This window comes from Netta rufina, assembly GCF_964035555.1.
Source record: "Netta rufina genome assembly, chromosome: 12".
NCBI lineage: Eukaryota > Metazoa > Chordata > Aves > Anseriformes > Anatidae > Netta > Netta rufina.
The window spans coordinates 9441845-9460835 of record NC_140135.1 but is presented as its reverse complement, the minus strand read 5'-3'; the positions used below and the strand labels follow the sequence as shown (position 1 = coordinate 9460835).

The following is an 18991-nucleotide window of genomic DNA, read 5'->3' as shown; positions in this document are numbered from 1 at the left end:
TCATTTTGGAAGTGTACTGAATAGTTTCTATTACCCAATTTCATATAGTATTATGACTCCAAATTTACATTTAGGAAAATCATGTAGTGGCTTTTTCTTTCTTTCTCTCAGAATTATCCTCAGGAGCTACATAGTTGCTAAGGTTTTGCTGTTCTTACTGATAGTAATGATCATGTAACTAAATGATGGGGAAAATAATATACCATCTTTTTGTCTTTCTCTTCCTCAGTCACTATGAGCAAGACCGGAGTGCACTTAAGCGGAAAGAATGGGAGAGAAGAAACCAAGAAGTCCAGCAAGATGAAGATCTCTTTGCTTCAGGTTTTAACCTCTTTGGGGAACCCTATAAGGTAAATGGCTTTGTTATGCTTTACATTTTTAGAATGTCTTTTTACCTGAATGTATTTTGCAACTATAAATAAAACTACTCGTCACCTTTGGGAAATGTCACATCTGCATTGGTACTCACACTCTTGAATACACCAAGCTTCCAAATCAACATATTGCAGAAGAGCAAACTGAGTGCTCCACCCAGCATTTCATTGGCAGAATCAGGAATTTTGATTACAGTCCTGTTAAAGTTTTCTTCCTCTATATACACAGTAAAGTCCCACAATAGATGTGCAGCTGATACCTCTACAAGCGGGGTTGTACCTTCAAAAATAACACTTAGTCCTTTTATTTTTAAGAAAAAAATATACCTGAGTAGTTAAAACTGAAGTCCTCTCTATAAATAATGAGTCCATAAGCTTTCTTTTGCAATCATAACTATCCAAAGAAGTCTTCTGGGAGAGTGTCTGAATCCTTGGGGACCATAACAAGAGTGTGAAAGGGACTTATGACAAGTCTTATTCTCTCTAAGGAGCTTTGCTGCCTGAGGTTTTCATCACCGAGGGATGTCCCCCTTTATGATTTCTGCTGCTTTGATTTTCTGTAAGACATTCCCTGAAGAATTCATCAGAATGTAAATTTCCATATCTCTTTCTCCTCCCAATCAGTGACATCCATTGAAAGGCCACCACTTCATCTTTCCATTTCACATTGTTAGCAGCTGTAGGGAGGATGAGGGCTCTTTGAAAATCACCAGAAAAGGAGGAGGAAAGACTGGCATTATTATCAAACGGTGTCTAATAATTATAGGCTGGGAGACTTATTCAGCTAAATAGGGATTGTGCAGTTGGAGAGTTTGTTTGTGTTTTGTTGTTGTTGTTTTTATAAAAATCTAATCAAGGCACTATTTCTGCATTGGAGTACATTTTAGCACCTTTAATTAGTGGAAAGAATAAGTTACTGTGAAGTGATTTTGTTGAGACTTCCTGCAGGTCATACAAACATTTTTCTTCATATTGGTGGTCATTTGGATTTCAATAGGTGGTAGAGTGATATGCAAATCAGCACTCAGTTGTGAGTAAGGAACTAGAAATGTACCTCCCAACAGGTATCTATTGTATCATAGGAATGATAATATCTCATTCTACATTTTTTCTACATTTCTATATTTTACATTTGCACCAGGCATGTACAAAATATACATGTGTGATCAAAAACTGGAAAACCACAAAGCAAAAAATTATTCTGGTAAATTTCTGAAGGTAATTTAATTTATAAACAATAAACACAGAAACTTTATTGCTTTTCACCTGCTTAGAGAGGAAGTTTGGGGATCTGTGGATTTCAGCAAAGCATAATGTATTACTGTGCTAAAAATACATTGTAATGATAAGTTGTGAAATACATAAATTAAGAGGAAATTGCATGCATAAGTAGTTATATGTCTTAAATTCACAGAACAAAAAGAACCAAGACTGAATATGAAAGCTAGGTCTTGCCTCTGTTTTTTACACTGGAAAAGGAACAAAGTGCTAAGACTGGTGTTTCCTTTGTAAGTTCTGCATTGCTAAGAACCTGCCACACTACAGTTTCCTAGGAACAAATCAAGAGGTGGATGTGAATCTGAGTGGATAAGTAGTGATTTGTATTCTTAAGCAATTGCAAAACTGAACTCAGGGTTTTATTCATGTGTACTCTAGGATAAAATAAAGAGGTCATGAGATGAGGAGGAATGTACTATATGTTCAGTTTGAAGCGCTGTTCCATTTTGAGATGAATGGATGTTTCTCTGTGGATGAGGTTCAAGGCCTGGTGCACACAGCAAACTGCATCCATCTCGCTTATTCTCGTTGCTCACAGTGGGAGTAGGACAAAACAAAGCACTGCCCAGCAAGGTCAAGTGGCATGGTCTGTGATTGGCACAAGGGGCACATCCACAGCTGGGCTGCCTCTGCTTCTGAACATCATCTCAAGGGGTGGTCACCATGGCTCTGAAAGATCCAGGGTGGGAGGTAAGGTAGAGACTACTGTGGCAAAGGGAAGGTTGGGAATAACAGATCTCAGGAAATAGTGTCACTTTTCTTTTATTTTATTCCCAGACATAGTGTCCATACTTGATTATCATTCCTTCCCCATTTGCTTAAACGGTAACCCAGGGAAGGGATTGTCAAGGCAGGGAATACCACCACTGCTGTTTGGATGATTTAAAGACTCAGCAACTGGCAACTATTTTAAGACTTCTCTAAAGTTAGGGATATTAAAACCTGGCCAAAGAAAGCTGACCAGTCAGAGGAGGAGGACCAAAAAACAAAAAACAAAAACAAACAAACAAACAAAAAAAAACCACAAACAACAACAACAACAACAAAAACTTCTGTTTTTCTCGTGGATCTTACTACTAGTTGTGTATCACAAGTTACGTGATCTGAACATTTGATTTGTCCTTCCAGCATATCTGCTTCCGTCTACCACTTCTTTACCCTAGCTATTAGCGCATGTCTTTTTATCCCTCCTATCTGTCAGCTAAAACATGGGTGATCATTGCAGTTTTGAACAAGTCCATGTTTCTGCATTGATTCTGTGTATTGTACATATGTGTAAACATACATCAAAATAGATTTATTTATCCATGTGTATAAAATAGATTTGTACATGTTTATTAGAAGATAGAAGACTTCTTTTGAAGCTCCACTGTCTCATGTGGAGAAACACCACCTCCAACAATGGGATGACATCCAGCGTTATTTTGGTAAGGTTGGGCAGTGAGGGCTGTGTGCCTCCTAATACAACTTACAGAGCATGTTGGTTGCAGGTTCTGCATTCAAATGCTGGTCCAACCTGCTAATGCTTAATTTGGCAGAGATGATCAGAGAAGAGCCTGCAGCGTTATGGCAACAGACATTTGAAAGAGCAGTGTGAGAGTTTTAGCGAGAGGAGATGCAATTTTACTAGTGAGTTGTTGATATTTTTTAACGTTTTAAATTAGTAAAGAGTTTCAGAGACAAGGAGTATTTTAGGGAAAACAGTAGGAGGTGGGATTTGTTTTGTTCAAGACTGTCACTTGAGAGACAGAACCCAATGGGCAGCATTTCCATTGGGTATTCTTTGGCGAATGTTAAATCATTTATTGTCTTTTTTTAGGTAAAGCCCCTCCACACTATTCAAGCTTAGGATAAAAAAAAAATAATAATAAAATCTCAGCTTCTGATCCAGGGAGGTTAGTTTAACTGAGGCATGAGAAAGTGAAAGAATTACGAAACCTGAAGTTTCATACAAATTTTCACAAAACCCTTGTAAATTGGGCCTATAAGTTTGAGTGCATTAGTTCTTTTCTTTGTAAAGCTATAATGCAATAGCTAGGTAGCAAATTAGTCTTCCAATAGGATTCTATTACAGATCTTTTTTGAAAGCAATAGAAGCAAATGTAGGAGGGTGTACATTTCCTAAATTAACAAGAGCCTAGAATGAGGGGGAAGGCTGCTAGCCACGAGTCACAAACCAGACATATAATTTATGCCTTGGAATAGTCAGAAAATGCATTTCCTTGATAGCAGCAAAATTGTGATTCAACATGCTGTTCAGAAAATAAGCTGTACAGAGGTCTCTTTTGAGAAATCAGCCAATTATCCAGAACATGAAGGTAGAAATTGTCCCCAATCTGGAAGTAACAAAGAACAACCAGAAATTATGACCAGATTTTGTGTTTATCTTGCTGGTATCCGAGCTTGTCAAGAATACTCTACTTCTCGTGAAAGCCCTGAATTTGCTGATGGGAAAAAAACAACAATAACAAAAAACATACTAATGTTACGCTTTATTCCTTAAATGCAGGTAGTAAACTGAACTATGCAATGGTGAGCTCAGTCAGGTTATGTGATGCACAAGTCTGGTCTTAGTTGTGTGCTCGTGTTTTATTTCACTATGAGATAATTTGCTGCTTACATTCACTATGTGTTTTTACTTTTCAGTCTTGCAGTCTGGCTTAAAAAATATTGAAGAAAATAATAATCTTTCCATTGACTTCAACAACTATTGGATAGAGCTTTAGCATACTTAAAATATGTTAAGGATATTTAAATTAATTACCTCCATGATTTTCAATAAATATATATTTTTATTAATGCTCCCAGAAAATTAGTACAAATAATAATACTTTTATATGGTCTTTTATCACCAGAATGTGAATAGCTTGCATAAAATAGAGTTAATATTAACCAAAATTATTTTTATATTCATGGCATGTAAAAAAAAAAAAAAACAACAGAAATATTCAAAAAGCTCTACATTCAAATTAAAATATTGATTCCCTCTGTAAGGACCTAGACAAGAGACATTTAACGTGCCATGACGTTGAAGTATTACGGTGACGATGTGTTTTTTAGTACTCTTTATTTTTCCTCCTTTTACTTTCTGGACAGTAAGCTAAACGCAACCTTAAAGTGTAGCTGAACCAGCAGTGAAGGTTAGTGGTCAGGCTTTTCTTGATACTTGATTGTTGCCTATGTGCCATCCCATAAGGAGTTAAAGTGTTTGGTGGGGAAGGAGGAAACAGAACAAGTATGTAAGTGTTTAGACTTCGCATCATAATTCCTGCTGGGCCCTTAAGCACAATGGAATCTCCTTGTTTTAAATTTGGGGGTTGAACAGAGAGAGCCTGGTTTTGGCTGCTGCCCAAATGGCTCATTGTGCAACTCAGTTGAAGGAGACTGCTCATATACAAAGAGCTTATTCTTAGCATAGATAGAATATAATTTTGCCACTAAAATGACCAACCTAGGGATTTAGTTAGTGAATAAAAGTGATTCGTGGTTCTCCACAACTGGGATTATTAACTGTGTCAGTGAGGAGCACTGGCAAAATGTATATAGATGAGAACAACACTGAACAGTTAATTTTTAAATCACTGCCTCAGTGCAGTGGTAATATACGTTACAATCCCTGAGAATGAGCAAAAGAAAATTTGCATTTATTATCTTTTTTCAACATTTTTTATGGCATGTGCAGTACTAAGAGAAAAATCTTTCTGCAATATTCTTCTCATCTCTTGACTAGTTCAGTAGTGGTTAATATAAGCAGATATTTCAGGAGGAATCCATGCATGGATTTTTTTCATCACTCAGATTTCTGCATAATACTTGAGGAAGATGGGAACAGTGGCATGATAGCATCCTTGGTTGAGGAATTAAGTGGGACTGTCTCTAACCGACCACAAGCTCATAGTGCTACCTTTCCCCATCTTTACAACCTGATGTTAAGGCCCCTTTGGATTGTGACATTACTTGCTGTATTGAATGAAAAAAACAAATGTAAATATAAGTACAGTTGGCTGTAGCCTGAAGTATCGCTGTGCACTACTTACGTTATGTAGCTGCAGCATACATAAGGGAATGGCGTGAAGCTGCAATGGGAGGGTCAGGCTGGATGTCAGGAAAAGGCTCTGCGCTGAGAGGTGGTCGGGCACTGGGACAGGCTCCCCAGGGAGTGGTCATGGCACCGAGCTGCTGGGTTTCGAGAAGTGTTTGGACAATGCTTTCAGACATAGGGTCTGATTTGTGGGTGGTCCTGTGCGGACCCAGGAGTTGGACTCGATGATCCCTGTGGGCCCCTTCCAAGTCAGGATATTCTATGGTTCTATGATAATTTAATTCCAGACTGTAGAAGTTAACCATCTGCTTGAACTATGCTTTTGCTCTGTTTTTATCCTTTGAGTCACATAAAGTAATAAGCGTGGGGAATGCAGTGTTTTAGTTCTCTGCTGGTCATTTCCATGGAACATAAAGGTCAGTGAGAAGGCTGGTACGTTGGGTCTCTGTGGGGTGACTTAGAACAAGGAGAGAGGAAATTAGCTGCATATTAGTTATAGCTTCCAGCGTATTTGTCCAGCTTTTTGTAAGTGTAAAGGTAAAGGGATAAAAAAACAAAAAACAAAAAAAAAAAAAAAAAAAAAACATATTCTGCTTCAGAAGGGAAAGTATAATAGTGGTGAAACACAGATGAGTCAGTATTTATTTAATAATTACTGGAATTCAAAGAAAAGCATGATTCACAAATACAACCAGCCTTTAAACAATGGGAAGAATACTTAAGAATGTGGTAGTCATCTCTATTTATATTCTGTAAGAAATCTTTGGAATGATCATTTATTTGAAGCTGCTATAACTCTTCAGTGGTTAGAAGCATTTTCTTTTATGTATTTAGACAGTTGATACCATTGGTCAAACTGAACCTTGGATACAGAAATACTTGGAGTTACAATGTAGAAGAGCTTGCAACAGAAGAGTGTCTGTTGTAGACTACCTGGCTTCTGTTTATGGCAGAACTATGAGTCAAGGGGGTGAAAGTGCAATAACATATTTAAATAAAATGTGTGATTGCAGTTCAAATGCTGAGTAACCAGTAATTGTACATTCATGTTTTGCGAGATATGAAATGCACAAGCCCAACTTCTCTGACATAAAACCAGCCTGTTTTGCTCATAACATCCATAACTGATGTAATTTAAACATTTCTTTGAGAGCATATTTAAGAAAATGGGAAGCAGTATACAAGTGTTACTCATGCAAGCCTGTTTCAAGAGATTCTTTGAACACAGTTATTGATAGATTCTTCTTACATAACATATGCAAAATGTAATTGAAATTAAATTAAATGTCAGCATGACACCATTAAACAGCTAACATTTGCCATCTTCTAAGACAACTATTCCAAGCATTAACTTCCTAATCAGGAATTTACTCACTCTTTTCCTTTATTTATTCTAGACAAATAAAGGTGATGCTCTTGCAAACCGTGTCCAGAACACATTGGGAAACTATGATGAGATGAAGGACCTACTAACTAACCATTCCAATCAGAGCCACCTTGTAGGAATCCCAAAGAATTCTGTCCCGCAGACGCCCATCGACAAAAATGAACAGACCTTTTTCCCGGAACAAAGAAACAGGATGATCCCATCTCATCAGATCAGTGGCCACTCATCGACATCAATGCCTCCGCCTTCTTCATTATCATCTAATTCTACTTTGCTACACGGTCACCAGAGCAGCAGGAAGTCGAGGACAGACTGGTCGCGTGGTGGGCACAACTCTAGTGGGGCCCAGCCAAGCCAATCCAGTAGTCAGCAGAGTAGGACAAAGCATAGCTCTTCTCATGACCAGCCGCAGGGCAGGTATGAAGACCTCTACAATTGTCAGAGTGAGCAGCATAAAAGTGGAGGAACTGAGGAAGCAAACTCTATGGCAGCATCTTCACATTCAAGGCGGCATAATCATTCAAAGTCAGCAGCTGGAGAACATACTTACAAAGAAAACAGTCATTCAAAGTCACCCACAGAGCTTGAGTTTGTAAGTCATGGTCCTGGATCTCCACTTCCTTCCACATCTTTGTTATCTGCAAACAATGGTCTTTCGACCCAGAATTTCCCACCAGGACTTCACTGTAAAAACAGCATGGTCCAGCAAAAGCCTACGGCATATGTTAGGCCTATGGATGGTCAGGACCAGGTACCCAATGACTCGCCTGAACTGAAACCTCCGATAGAAATTGAGAGTGGATATGGAAATCAGTCCTTTGGAACGCTGTTGGAAGGAAAAGTGAACACCCCTAGTTCGAAGAACAAAGTACCAAAGCTTAACATTCCTCCTGTTGGTGAAGTAAGTAGTTCAAAATATCTTTTCTCTCATACTGGTTGAGTATTTCATGCACTGAATACTTGTCTTTGGAAATATGCAGTTCCATTTCCTGGAACTATGTTTTAAAACATTCCTTTTTTTCTAGAATATGCATGACTAACTTTACTTTTGGCAAAGTTTGTTGCGATAGTCCCAGTAAGCAATATTTAATGAAATTTTAAAATCACAGATTGGAATATTAACATTGCTTGTTTCCAATTAATATTAAAAGGCTGGGTCTCAGTTGGGTATAATACATTTATACCAGCTAGAATTCTGGACAGAGAACTCTAATATCTTGGTTCATCTGCAGTTTTCACTATTTTGCATATTCAGTCAGGAGGTAGTTTGACATAAATATCACTGTTTTAGTCTCTTTAAGGAAAAATGGCAGTCTCCAGACTTCAGCAGTACTAAACAGTTCTACCAGTAAGGAGTTTATTTGCAGAGTTCGCTGAATTCCCATTGCTTTTAATGGAATTAATGTGGCTTAAGTTCTGAGTAATGCTTATGAAAATGTGTCCCATTAAAGCTTTTATGCATTTTGAAGAGCTCTTAATATTGGGATTCAGTCCCAGACTCTGCTACCAACAGTTTAAGCTGTTGAATTTTGTATTGCTGGTCAGTACAATATTCCTGTGAGGAACATTTTAATCTGTTCATATTCATGTCCACTCCAAGCACAGATGTATAATAAGGATACCAATTGAACTGTTTACAGTCTGTATACTTATTCTCTTATTCTGAGTTTCTCTAAAGCAGTAACTATTTCAAGGTAGGTTTATAGCGTGTGTATGAGCAGAATTGCAATATGGGTCTTTCATAGTTTTTTGTTTTCTGCAAAATATTTCCCTGTTTGGTAATATTTTTATACTAGGAATGAGGAGTGATGCATTCTTAAGCCACTTTATTGCAAAAGGTCAACTTTTTCTACTGGAATAATTGTTTCAAGCCAATAATTTGTTTGACTATTTAAAAACTTGATGTTATTTATTAACATTCCAGGCAGCAACAAAGACTGATGTGTTTTGCAGTAGAGCTTGGAATAATTTTCTGGGAACTGCATCTGAAAACAGTAAAAGGCCTATTTATATCAAGTGGAAGCTGAGGGTTGCTTGCAGATGGTGTTTTATTAGAAAATGTATTTGTTAATAAACGTAGCTTTGTACAAGATTACTTTACAGATGTTTCTGTTTATTTTTACCTTAGGTTAAAAATCTGCTATGTAGATGGCTTCATAGTCTGTTGCGATTTGTCGCTAGCATTGTTTGGCAAGTAAATAATTGCATGCAAAGGAAATAATGATGTTGCAAAAGCAAATACATTTATTCACTTTTGCCATCTATTAACACTATGAGTCAATAGACGTACTTTCAAGTGCAGCATTAATATGAAGTATTTTTGGAAACAATGTGTCTTTTGCAACTTGTCTTTTTTTTTATTTTATTTTTTTTTTCTGGTGAAATCCTGACACTGTTGAAATCAATTGAGTTGTTACCAGTTCTTTTTGGGCACAGGATTTCAGCCATGGTCTTTTTTGTGTAGGTCTGAGGATCTCTAACGTGAACTGTTTTTGGAAAGGTTTCTAGTCACAGAGATGAAAAATTAAGTTGTGAAGTTGTTACTATTGCTGCCTTAGTTTATATCTTGTGTAGTGAAAAATACGGGTGTATAATTAATTTCATTTATTATTAGGTAAATGGTAAACTCTAGGCACTTTAGAACTGAATGCAGGTAATAATTTTAAAGCAGTCTCTGTTTCATAAAAGTGAGCAGTGGTTTGAAAAAGGAAAGAAAACCTAAAGCTGTGTTGCGGTGATGTATAACTCTCCTTTCTGATACAGAACATATGACAATAGCCAGACTGATGGATGTTTTGCAGGCAAATCTCCTCCTGAGTTTGGAGGGTTGAATTTTTTTTTTTTTTTCTCCTGTGTCAGGACTGTGAACTTTGGCCCTCTGTGTTTTTCCACAGATGTGTATCCTGAATTTGATTTACCCTGCGTTCAGCAATAAAACTCCTTCCAATCCAACGTTATAGATAACTGGCTTAGTTTAAGCTTAATCAGAACTGACAGTGCACACCTGTGAAACCCATAACCTTTTCAGAATGACTGCAGCGAGTGGCTCTGTTGTAATCTTTATACAATTGATGTGGAGGCTTATGATCCTTCGGTGGTGCTTATCAATTTATGAACCCTCCCCAGCCACCTCCAGCCATAGTCATCTGCTTGAAACAATTTTGCTCCTGCTCCATGGGTTTCCATCCTAACACTGTTCCAGGTGGTGGTGGTGGTGATCTTCTTCGAACTAGCACTGGGAGTGTTTTGGGGACATTTTTCCATCATTTGTTCTGTAGCCCTCCCATATCTGAGTCCATTTTTCAAGTTGCCAGGTCTACACGTTGAGATTGCACACCAAACTTTTTTCAGTGATTTTTCTCAAAATTTTGCATGCTCTCAAAATAAGGAATTCTGTAGAGAAACAATACTCCTACAGTCCTACAATAATGTCATCTATTAAGATGTGTCATGGTGGGAAAGAAAAAGACAGTTTTTAATATCTTAAGGAGGGGGAAAAAGTAGCCAAATATTGGAAGAAGTGGATTTAAAAGATGAGTTCAGAGTGATGTGGAAATATGGTCTCATTTATCATGGCTTAATGGAATAGGATGTTGAGTGCCCTGGAAGCATTCTGCCATGTGTAAGGAAGTGATCAATTTTATAACGTAATTTGTGTCACTTGAGGTGTTGCTATAAGAATCTTTGCTCATTCTCAGGGCCCAATTCTGCCCTCAGATATGCCCATCCATCTTTCAGCTCCTCTGGAGTGGACAAGGATGTTAATGCTTTGCTGCTGGCATGTCTCCACTGTGCAGTGGATTGTGGTTTAGTGATTTCTGAGCTTATAAAGATTCATGGTGAGTTCACACAGACTTACCAGATTGGGTCAGAACGTGGTGGTAGCAGCTCTTTTGCACCCATGGAATAACCTTTACCTCTCCGTGGATGCTGCTCTGTGATTTCCAGACCCAGACTTACCACAAAGAGCTTGTTCAGACCTGTCTGCACCATGCATGGACACTTCTGGTAGAGGAACGGGAACAGCAGAACTTCCGTAGACTTCGTTTTGTCATTTAAGGATTTCTTTATGGTTGTGTGATCCTTTTGATTTCTTTTGCCTTTCTCCTTTGCTTTACTTATTGCTATAGTTTTCTAAGGCTGAAGGTATAAAACTGTAATGCTTTGGTGCCTTGGGTAAACCCCAATGTAATCACCAGTTCCCAGGCTTGCAGCCCCCAGGATTCAGAAACTGTGAAGCAAACCTTTTGGAACTGGAGGGCCATAAGTCTGTCACGTCTTCTGGGGGGCATGCAGAAATGTACCAGATACCATGACACAGAATTAATAACAACAGCCCTGGAGCTAAAACATAAAATTGATAAGAAGCCTCCAGCCATAAACATTATTTCCTGTTCCTTTCTTATTAACACTGATCTCTTTATTCTGTATTTACATACATACATACATTAATTTTGAGCTTGCATTTAACATTTGGGAAATTGTGGCAAGCCTGGGACATCACAAAGAGCTTTTGTATTATGTGGAATTCCACCTACTTAAATTGTATGATGGCAGATGATTGTTACTTGCCAGTCAAGGAGAATTGCATAGCTAAATCCTATATGCATTTATTCAAAAAAGTAGAGGTTAGAGACCATACTAACAACTGATCATCTCTCTGCTGCATTAAAATCCGGAATCTTGATATGTGTATGTGTATTTAAAGCTCTAGGAATCAGATGCTTGCAAATTATTTCAAATCGACTAACTCAGCAGGAGATAGTTGAAAGGAAAGCCTGTACTTTTCAGATTGGGCTCAAACACAAATTACTGAGAGTATTGAGTAAAGTAAAGGGTTTTAAGGTCTGTGGGAACATCAGAAGATGTGTTCCTGGAAAATCTTATGCACGGTTCTCCAGAACAATGCATGGATTTCCAATAAATGTTTAGGGACAGGAAATCAAGGGCAATTGAGATAATGTTTGACTCTCTAGGCAGAGTTTTTAAATCTCACTGCACGATTGGCCTCACATTCCTACAAAGTAACAAACGCTCATATACCAAGTTTCCCTAAAAATACAAAGCTAGGAACAAATCCAAACGGCCTACAACATCTATGTCACCACCCACTTAAGTAATAAAAAATGAAGAACTTCTATTTTCACTTTACTTCTAGGAAAATATTTTGACGGGTTCAGTATACTGCAAAGTGATAAGCTTCTGTTACATGTTTCAAATCATTCTGTTATCGCTGCATGTATTGATTAGCTTAGTACTTTCTGAGCTAGCTATAAAAAAGGCTGCTCTCTTTCTGCATTAAAGAGCAAGAAAAATTGACAGGTAGATAACCATATTGATTGAACCTAAATAGTAAATGCAAGGGACCTATATATGCCTTATAAAACTCTTTGTAGGAACCAAAGCCAGTTTAATATCTTTTCTTTTTTTTTTTTTTTTTTTTAATTAAATGGAAAGTAGATGTCTTTAACCATCCCCACGCCCTTCTGATGTACATGCTTCTCTGGTTGCCAGCTATAGTGCATTACCATAGTTGTGGGCAAATCACTTTTTTTTTTTTCAAATGCAGGCTTTATCCTTTCCCCAGACTTTGAGCTCTGAAGAAGAATGGACCGAATCAAGCATTAAGCTGAAATCCCTTTGCTTGGTTCATATTTCAAAAGTCTGAGGCCAAAAACAAACCCAAAGAGCAGTATTTCTTGCAGTATTACAGGTTACAGCCATATGTTTTTCATTTGTAAATACTGTGAGAAGTAATGTTCTTGTGATACTTCTAAATGAAGACCATATGACACCACTCGACTGAAGACCTCTTATTGTGGCCTTTCTAAGGCTACTGTCCGATTGCTCGGACAATTGCTAGGAAAAGTATTTTGCAGGAATAGTAAGAGGGCAGTTTGCTATTTTAAATAAAATGTAAAAAGTATTTATGCATCTTTAGGGCCTGAATTTTAACCTTGCATTTTATCTTGGAGACTGCAAAACAGGGCCCATAAAATTAGGTATAGTTAAAAGATCATAGTCGTAAAAAAAGTTTTCTGTTAGAAAAGTGATTTCTTTAACTTTTTTTTTTTTTTTTTTTGAAATTCCACAGTGCCCAAGTAGCTGCTTATTAAGTGACTTGTTAGTGATCCAAGTTAAGAGTAAGAAATACTGTTACCCGAATAGCGTGATATAATAGTGTCACAAAATAAGATGACCTTAAAGGCTTTGGGGAGAGCAGCACTAGAATTGGTTTTGCTTGAGCAAAGATGGGGGGGCATCAGTTAATGGCCTGGGAGGACTGCAGGGTATATGCATAGCTCTGCCAATAGATTTGGTCTGTGACTATGTGACGGTGTCACTTGGTTGGTACTTCTCTAACTTATTATATAGCAAGTTTAATTTTTTGAGTTCTGTAGATTGAACAGAAGTCCAAAATCTTTAAATAATCAATCCTCTTCCCCTTTTTGATGTGTGGTCCTCAGTGGTTTGGTGCATCTGACTAGGAAAGGGGGGCCATAATACTTACTTTCCACCCTTAGAGTAGTATTTTTCAGATTTTTTGTTGAAAAAAACATGGAGCGAGTATACATTATTATGGCTGCTTTTCCATAACTAAAACTGCATCTCTTTTCTACTTGCTCCAGTTAATTTAAGGAAAACATATCAAGCCATATAGAAATCTAGTTAAGTGTTGTGAAATCGTCTTTATGTTGACTGGCAATGTACTTTTGACTAATGACCAGAAGTTGGTAGAGCTGATATTTCAGCATCTTCTCTTCATCTATCTGCATTGCAAATGCACCAGGAAGAATGCTCCTGGATCTTGATGCTCTGCGTAGCTGTCAGCTAAGCCAGGTGCTCTTCCAGAAGTAGTCCAGCAGCGCTAACAAAGCTGGAGCCTTTGCACTATTTGTTAACACTGCTGTGGAACACGACCTGCTTTAGTGACTACCCTGTCTCTGTGAACTGTAAAACAAAGAATGCTCATGTAACAAAAGATGAGAAAGCACCATTTTCAGGTATTTGATTTTTTGCGATGTATGTTTTCACTCAGGGCTGCGAACAGCACGTTGTCGGCTTGTGGAGAGCAGGATTGGCAGATCTGTGGATATGTGTTTGGCTCACTGTGTGAGAATGAATGGCCATTTGTAAACTTTACCATGAACTAAGTTAAATATTATTTTATCTGACTCAGACCTTTAAAGTAACACACAGCTAGATAGAAGGAACCTATGTAGATGTTCACTGCTCTTTTCAGTCATACCTTTGGGAGTTTTTTTGTTTGTTTGTTTTTGTTTGTTTGTTTGTTTTTGTTTCTTGTTTTTCTCTTTGTAGAGAGCGTAAGAATTATGGTTTTAAGCAGTCCAAGAACACAGATGTCACTTTTTGTTTTTGTTTTAAAGTTCAGGCAAGAGAGTCTGCGCACATTCTTGCCTGGGCAATAACAGCTATTGTGAATCATCACTGGAACTGAATGTGGGGCTTCTCAGGACAGCCTTGGCTCCTTTAACAAGAGCTGGGGTTCTTGCTGGCAGATATCATTGACTTTCTCCCAGGGCCACTCACCAAGTGAACGTGGTGAAAATATTGCATCCAATACGCTCTTCTTAAATGTATAAAAAGAGGCATAAAGAAAATACAAGAAAATCAGTGAGCACAAATACAGACTCTGAGGGGAAAAAAAGTTCTAATCCTGATGAAAATGGTAGTCAAGTAGAAAATTGGACTTTGCTTTATCTGCTAAGTGTAGATCAGTAAGAAACAACTGGAATGCTCTTGTGCAAATGTCAGGAATCTGGGCAGCCAAATGGTGCAGAAAGTGTGATTAGATATTATAGAAGTAATAGGAAACCAAACAGAAAGCACTGTTTCAGACACAGTGGTAGTGGTTGAGACTGAAATATAGCTAGCAAAAGATAAAGGAGGAGGGATAGCACCATATATTGTCAAGCTGAATGAAGATTTACAGAGAATATTGCAACAACTAAAATAAGGAGTAGGGGAAGATTAGGAAAACCAGGTTACTATGCAACAGAGAGATGTGGTAGACGTGAAGGAAGTGTAGGCACAATCTTAACACACAATGAGTCCTTGCTTCAGTAGGAAGAAGGATGGACAGTGGAAGTGAGGACGTAAACTGGACTCACCACAGGGGAAAGAGGAACTACAGTACTCAGGTGTGGTTGGCTTTCTGGTGGGAATCACAAGAGCAGAAGTGCTTAACTGCTCTTAAACTCATCAAACTCCATCTTGTGAAAAGCTGTGTGCAATATGCGAGCAATTAACCCGTGATCCAGAAGGCAGCAGCCTCCGCTCTATGTTCTGGTTCTTTTACATGCATAAGATGCTTACTTGCATGAATTCCTCTGGCTATTTTGTATGCTTGGCCCATTGACATGCAAAATCATACTAGACTTTAAACCATTAAAGCCGTACCATATGAACCATATTTATAACATACCTTCAAAGTGTGAAAATCAGAGGATGGTTATATATGAGAATTTCCGGATTTATGGCCAGAGTCACCCCACCGCAAGCTAGCTGTCTCTGATTCAAGTATGGAAAAGCATTTAGGAGCTGCAGGTGAAAACATCATATGGGAATACTTTAATAAAAATAAAAATAATAATAATAATAAAGAGGGAAAGAAAGTTGAACGCATAACTTGGCAACTCTCCATGAACTGCAGATATAGGTTAAAGTTATTTAGTTGGCAGGCGATTGCTGGTGTATTAGCAATGTTGGGGAAAAAAAATCTAATTTCTGTATTTTGGCTTGTGCAGTAAAGAAATTCCTCCCACATAAATATGTTCATTTCACCTTCTGGGAAGTAAAGAAAGGAAACTGTAGCTGCAGTCTGTTATTTAATCTTCCTGAAATTAGCATTTGGTGCTCAGGAAGATTGAAAGATTTAATGCCAATGCCTTCCTCAAAAGAAAGAAATGACACACCACATATGTTTTAGCACTGGTTAGACTGTTAAATGGAATTAATCAAAATCCATGTTAAAATATTTCCATGTGTTAATTAGCAATGGTTTGGAACATTAAAATACATATTGGCTTGGGAATAAATTAGTGAAGAAATATCAGATTGAGTTTGTGGGCTTTTAATTGCAACATAATATACTGTGTGTTTTAGAAAGGTAGATGTAAATATACAGCTATGAAATGCTATGGCAATGTGCATTTAAAAATCGTGTAATAAAACAATCTAAAACAGGCTTTCGTTATGGCACTGTGATGCCATTTCCCATTTTAAAAGAAACATTAAATCATTCACTCATTTAATAAAGCAAGAGAAAACAGTTTAAAACGCCCAGAGTTTCATCTCGGGCCAAAGGAAGTTTTAACGTTCCTCCTTTGAAAACCCTGGTGATGCAGCGAGTACCACCAGCAGGCCTCCTGCTGCAAGTAGGCAGAACTTGCTCGTGCCTTTATTGCTGCTGGGTCAGGGCAAAGCTTATTTCCCTTTCCCTCATGCTGTGCCCGTAGAGCCACAGGACAGTGTAAATTTAGCTAAATATGTAAATGAGGCCGGACAAATGGAAATGTTCATCCTCTTAAACGAGTACACAGGAGGGAGGCAGCGGTATGGAAGGCAGCGTTGCAGCCACCTGGCTGAGGGTGGAGGCCCTGTGTGGCCTGAGGCCTTCCCTCAGCGTAACACGGCCTCCTCGGCTGCTGAAGGGCAGCATCGAATTGTGACAAAGGGCACCCTGGGGGAAACGATTTCGTGTACACCCAGCACAGGGAACTTGAGAAAAAGGTAGATGATGCCTTTAATTTTATCTGTGCTTGCTGTCTGAGTATCCTCTTGTAGAATAACGTCAAGTGCAAGGAAGAGGTTTGGGGCGCAGAGGGAGAAAAAGACGAGGTAAACCCAGATTCGGTCACTGTCCAGGCTAGTGGACCTGTTTTAGCTTGGATTCGCAAATATCTTTGAGAGGAATCGGTGACCCTCAATCTCCATTAATACTGCCAATTAATACTGTCAGTCTAAACATATTTCAGTTAATACATGCTGCTTTCCCTTGCGCACTTCCTCAGAATAATTTCCCATTGTTATATCTCCCAAATGTGTAAACTTCTTGGGTTATATTTCACTGAGCTGCAAGCTGTGACACTTTAATCCTCAAGACAAGCTGGCAATTATTTCTGCTGTTTGTAAATATCCAGGCACCCATTTACATTTGCATGTATCTTAAATATAAACATTGAAACAATTATTTCTTAAATATGTAAACTAAATTTAAAACACTGACACATACCCTTTGAAAACTTAGAAAACCATAAAGATCCTCAGATTGCTTGCAGGAGTCAGGATTTGGATTTTATTAGAGCTTGAGTGAAGGCTGTATGTCCCGGTCAGCAACCTCCGTCTGTGGGGTTTAATCCTTTTTGATGCCCAAACCCCATTACTTCCATGTCATTAGAAACTAAAAATGTGTGAAAATGTGTAAGTTCTAGTAGCACATGCTATTGAAACTTGAATATGCTTAATTAGAAACTCCCTTCACATCCAGGAGTAGCTTTCTTAGGCAGCCTCTCTGTGAAGTAAAACTTAACAGTCTATTGTGCATTGAGAAGAAAGAGGGATCTGTAGCATCTTCCCTTCCCACCAACACATGCAGTTACACATTGACATGAAATATACCACAAATTTAGCTAGGGAAATATTAAGAAGTAATTTTTATTCAAAGCAATTATCCTAGCAACCACAACATTTGCTGCACAATACCATGATCACAAAGGTCAGCAGTTAGCATGGTTTCATGGTGTGGACCACGCACTGTGGTGTCACGGACCACAAATGTTTTGCAGATCCAAGCTTGGGAATCAGGGATTTAGGGCTTTGCCAATGTTTCTGAAAGCAAAACTTTACCATTAACGTTTCCTAGGAAGGTTTGTGGAGTCACAGAAAGCCAACGAGGGGATATGCGCTATCTGTGCCAATGGTTGACACTTCTTCATTGTCATAAATTATTTCTTCCTCCGCCAGACAGAAAGTTACTTACTGTGCAGAATGCAATGGAGGCAGGGCTGTGTTCAAAGTTTCTGCCTGTGATTGCAAAGAAATGCGTTTAAATCCTAGAAATTTTGTACTTATAACTGCTATTCCTTTTTCTCTTCAGTGTAGTGATAAATTAGGTTTTGCCTGTTCCTTAAAACATGAAAGTGGCTGATATGCTGTAATCCAGATATACAAAATAAAACAGAATGAGGCCCTTTTCTAAGGGACGCAGAGGTGACTGTAAAATACAGCCAGGTTAGTCCTGTCTTGCCCTTTAAGTTGTCACTGCTGTGCAAGAAATCCCAATGATTCCACGTGAGGACTAAGACTTTCAGATTGTGAATAGAAGAAGCAAAATTGGATCACAAATGATAATTCACAATTAGACTTACTCAGGACTGGCAGTAAGAGCTAGTGTAGCAGGAATATAGAGTATTATTGCCCTTCAGAGAAGAAAAATTTAAATTTGCAAATGCTTTTTTTTGTAAACACATTTTATTAAGATGTAACTGCACCTGCATTTCATCAGGAAAATTGTTTGCTACAGTTTTTAGTATACTTTGATGTATTGAATATATTTGATTTACTTTAATAATGTTTTTTCCTCTTTTTATCAGTATTCTACATACTTCAAGTCCCTAATCTGAAATATCAGAACTCTTGAGAGATGGCCTATTTACTTATAATTCTCATTTCATTTTTTCAGAACCAGTGTTTTAGCTATAATGAAGGCTTCAGATAAGGAATCAGATTTCAGATGTTTAGCTAAACCAGGAATATCATATTACTATTGACTTTGCTCAATTACAAGAGCCAGGTGATAGCGACTCAAAAAAAAAAAAAAAAAAAAAAAAAAAAAAAAAAAAGAGATGGGTTTCTAGCTCGAGAGTGCACTTTGGCAACAAATCGACA

General features: G+C 38.0%; 1 protein-coding gene across 1 annotated transcript in view; it reads left to right on the top strand.

The window, feature by feature from the left end:
• AFF2 (ALF transcription elongation factor 2) overlaps positions 1–18991 on the top strand; it is a gene marked incomplete at both ends in the record, with an annotated part of 326636 nt that overhangs the window by 85166 nt on the left and 222479 nt on the right. The window contains 2 exons of the mRNA XM_084294301.1: positions 230–350; positions 7092–7982. Coding sequence (XP_084150427.1) covers positions 230–350; positions 7092–7982 — 1012 coding nt within the window. The remainder of the gene's footprint in view (positions 1–229; positions 351–7091; positions 7983–18991) is intronic.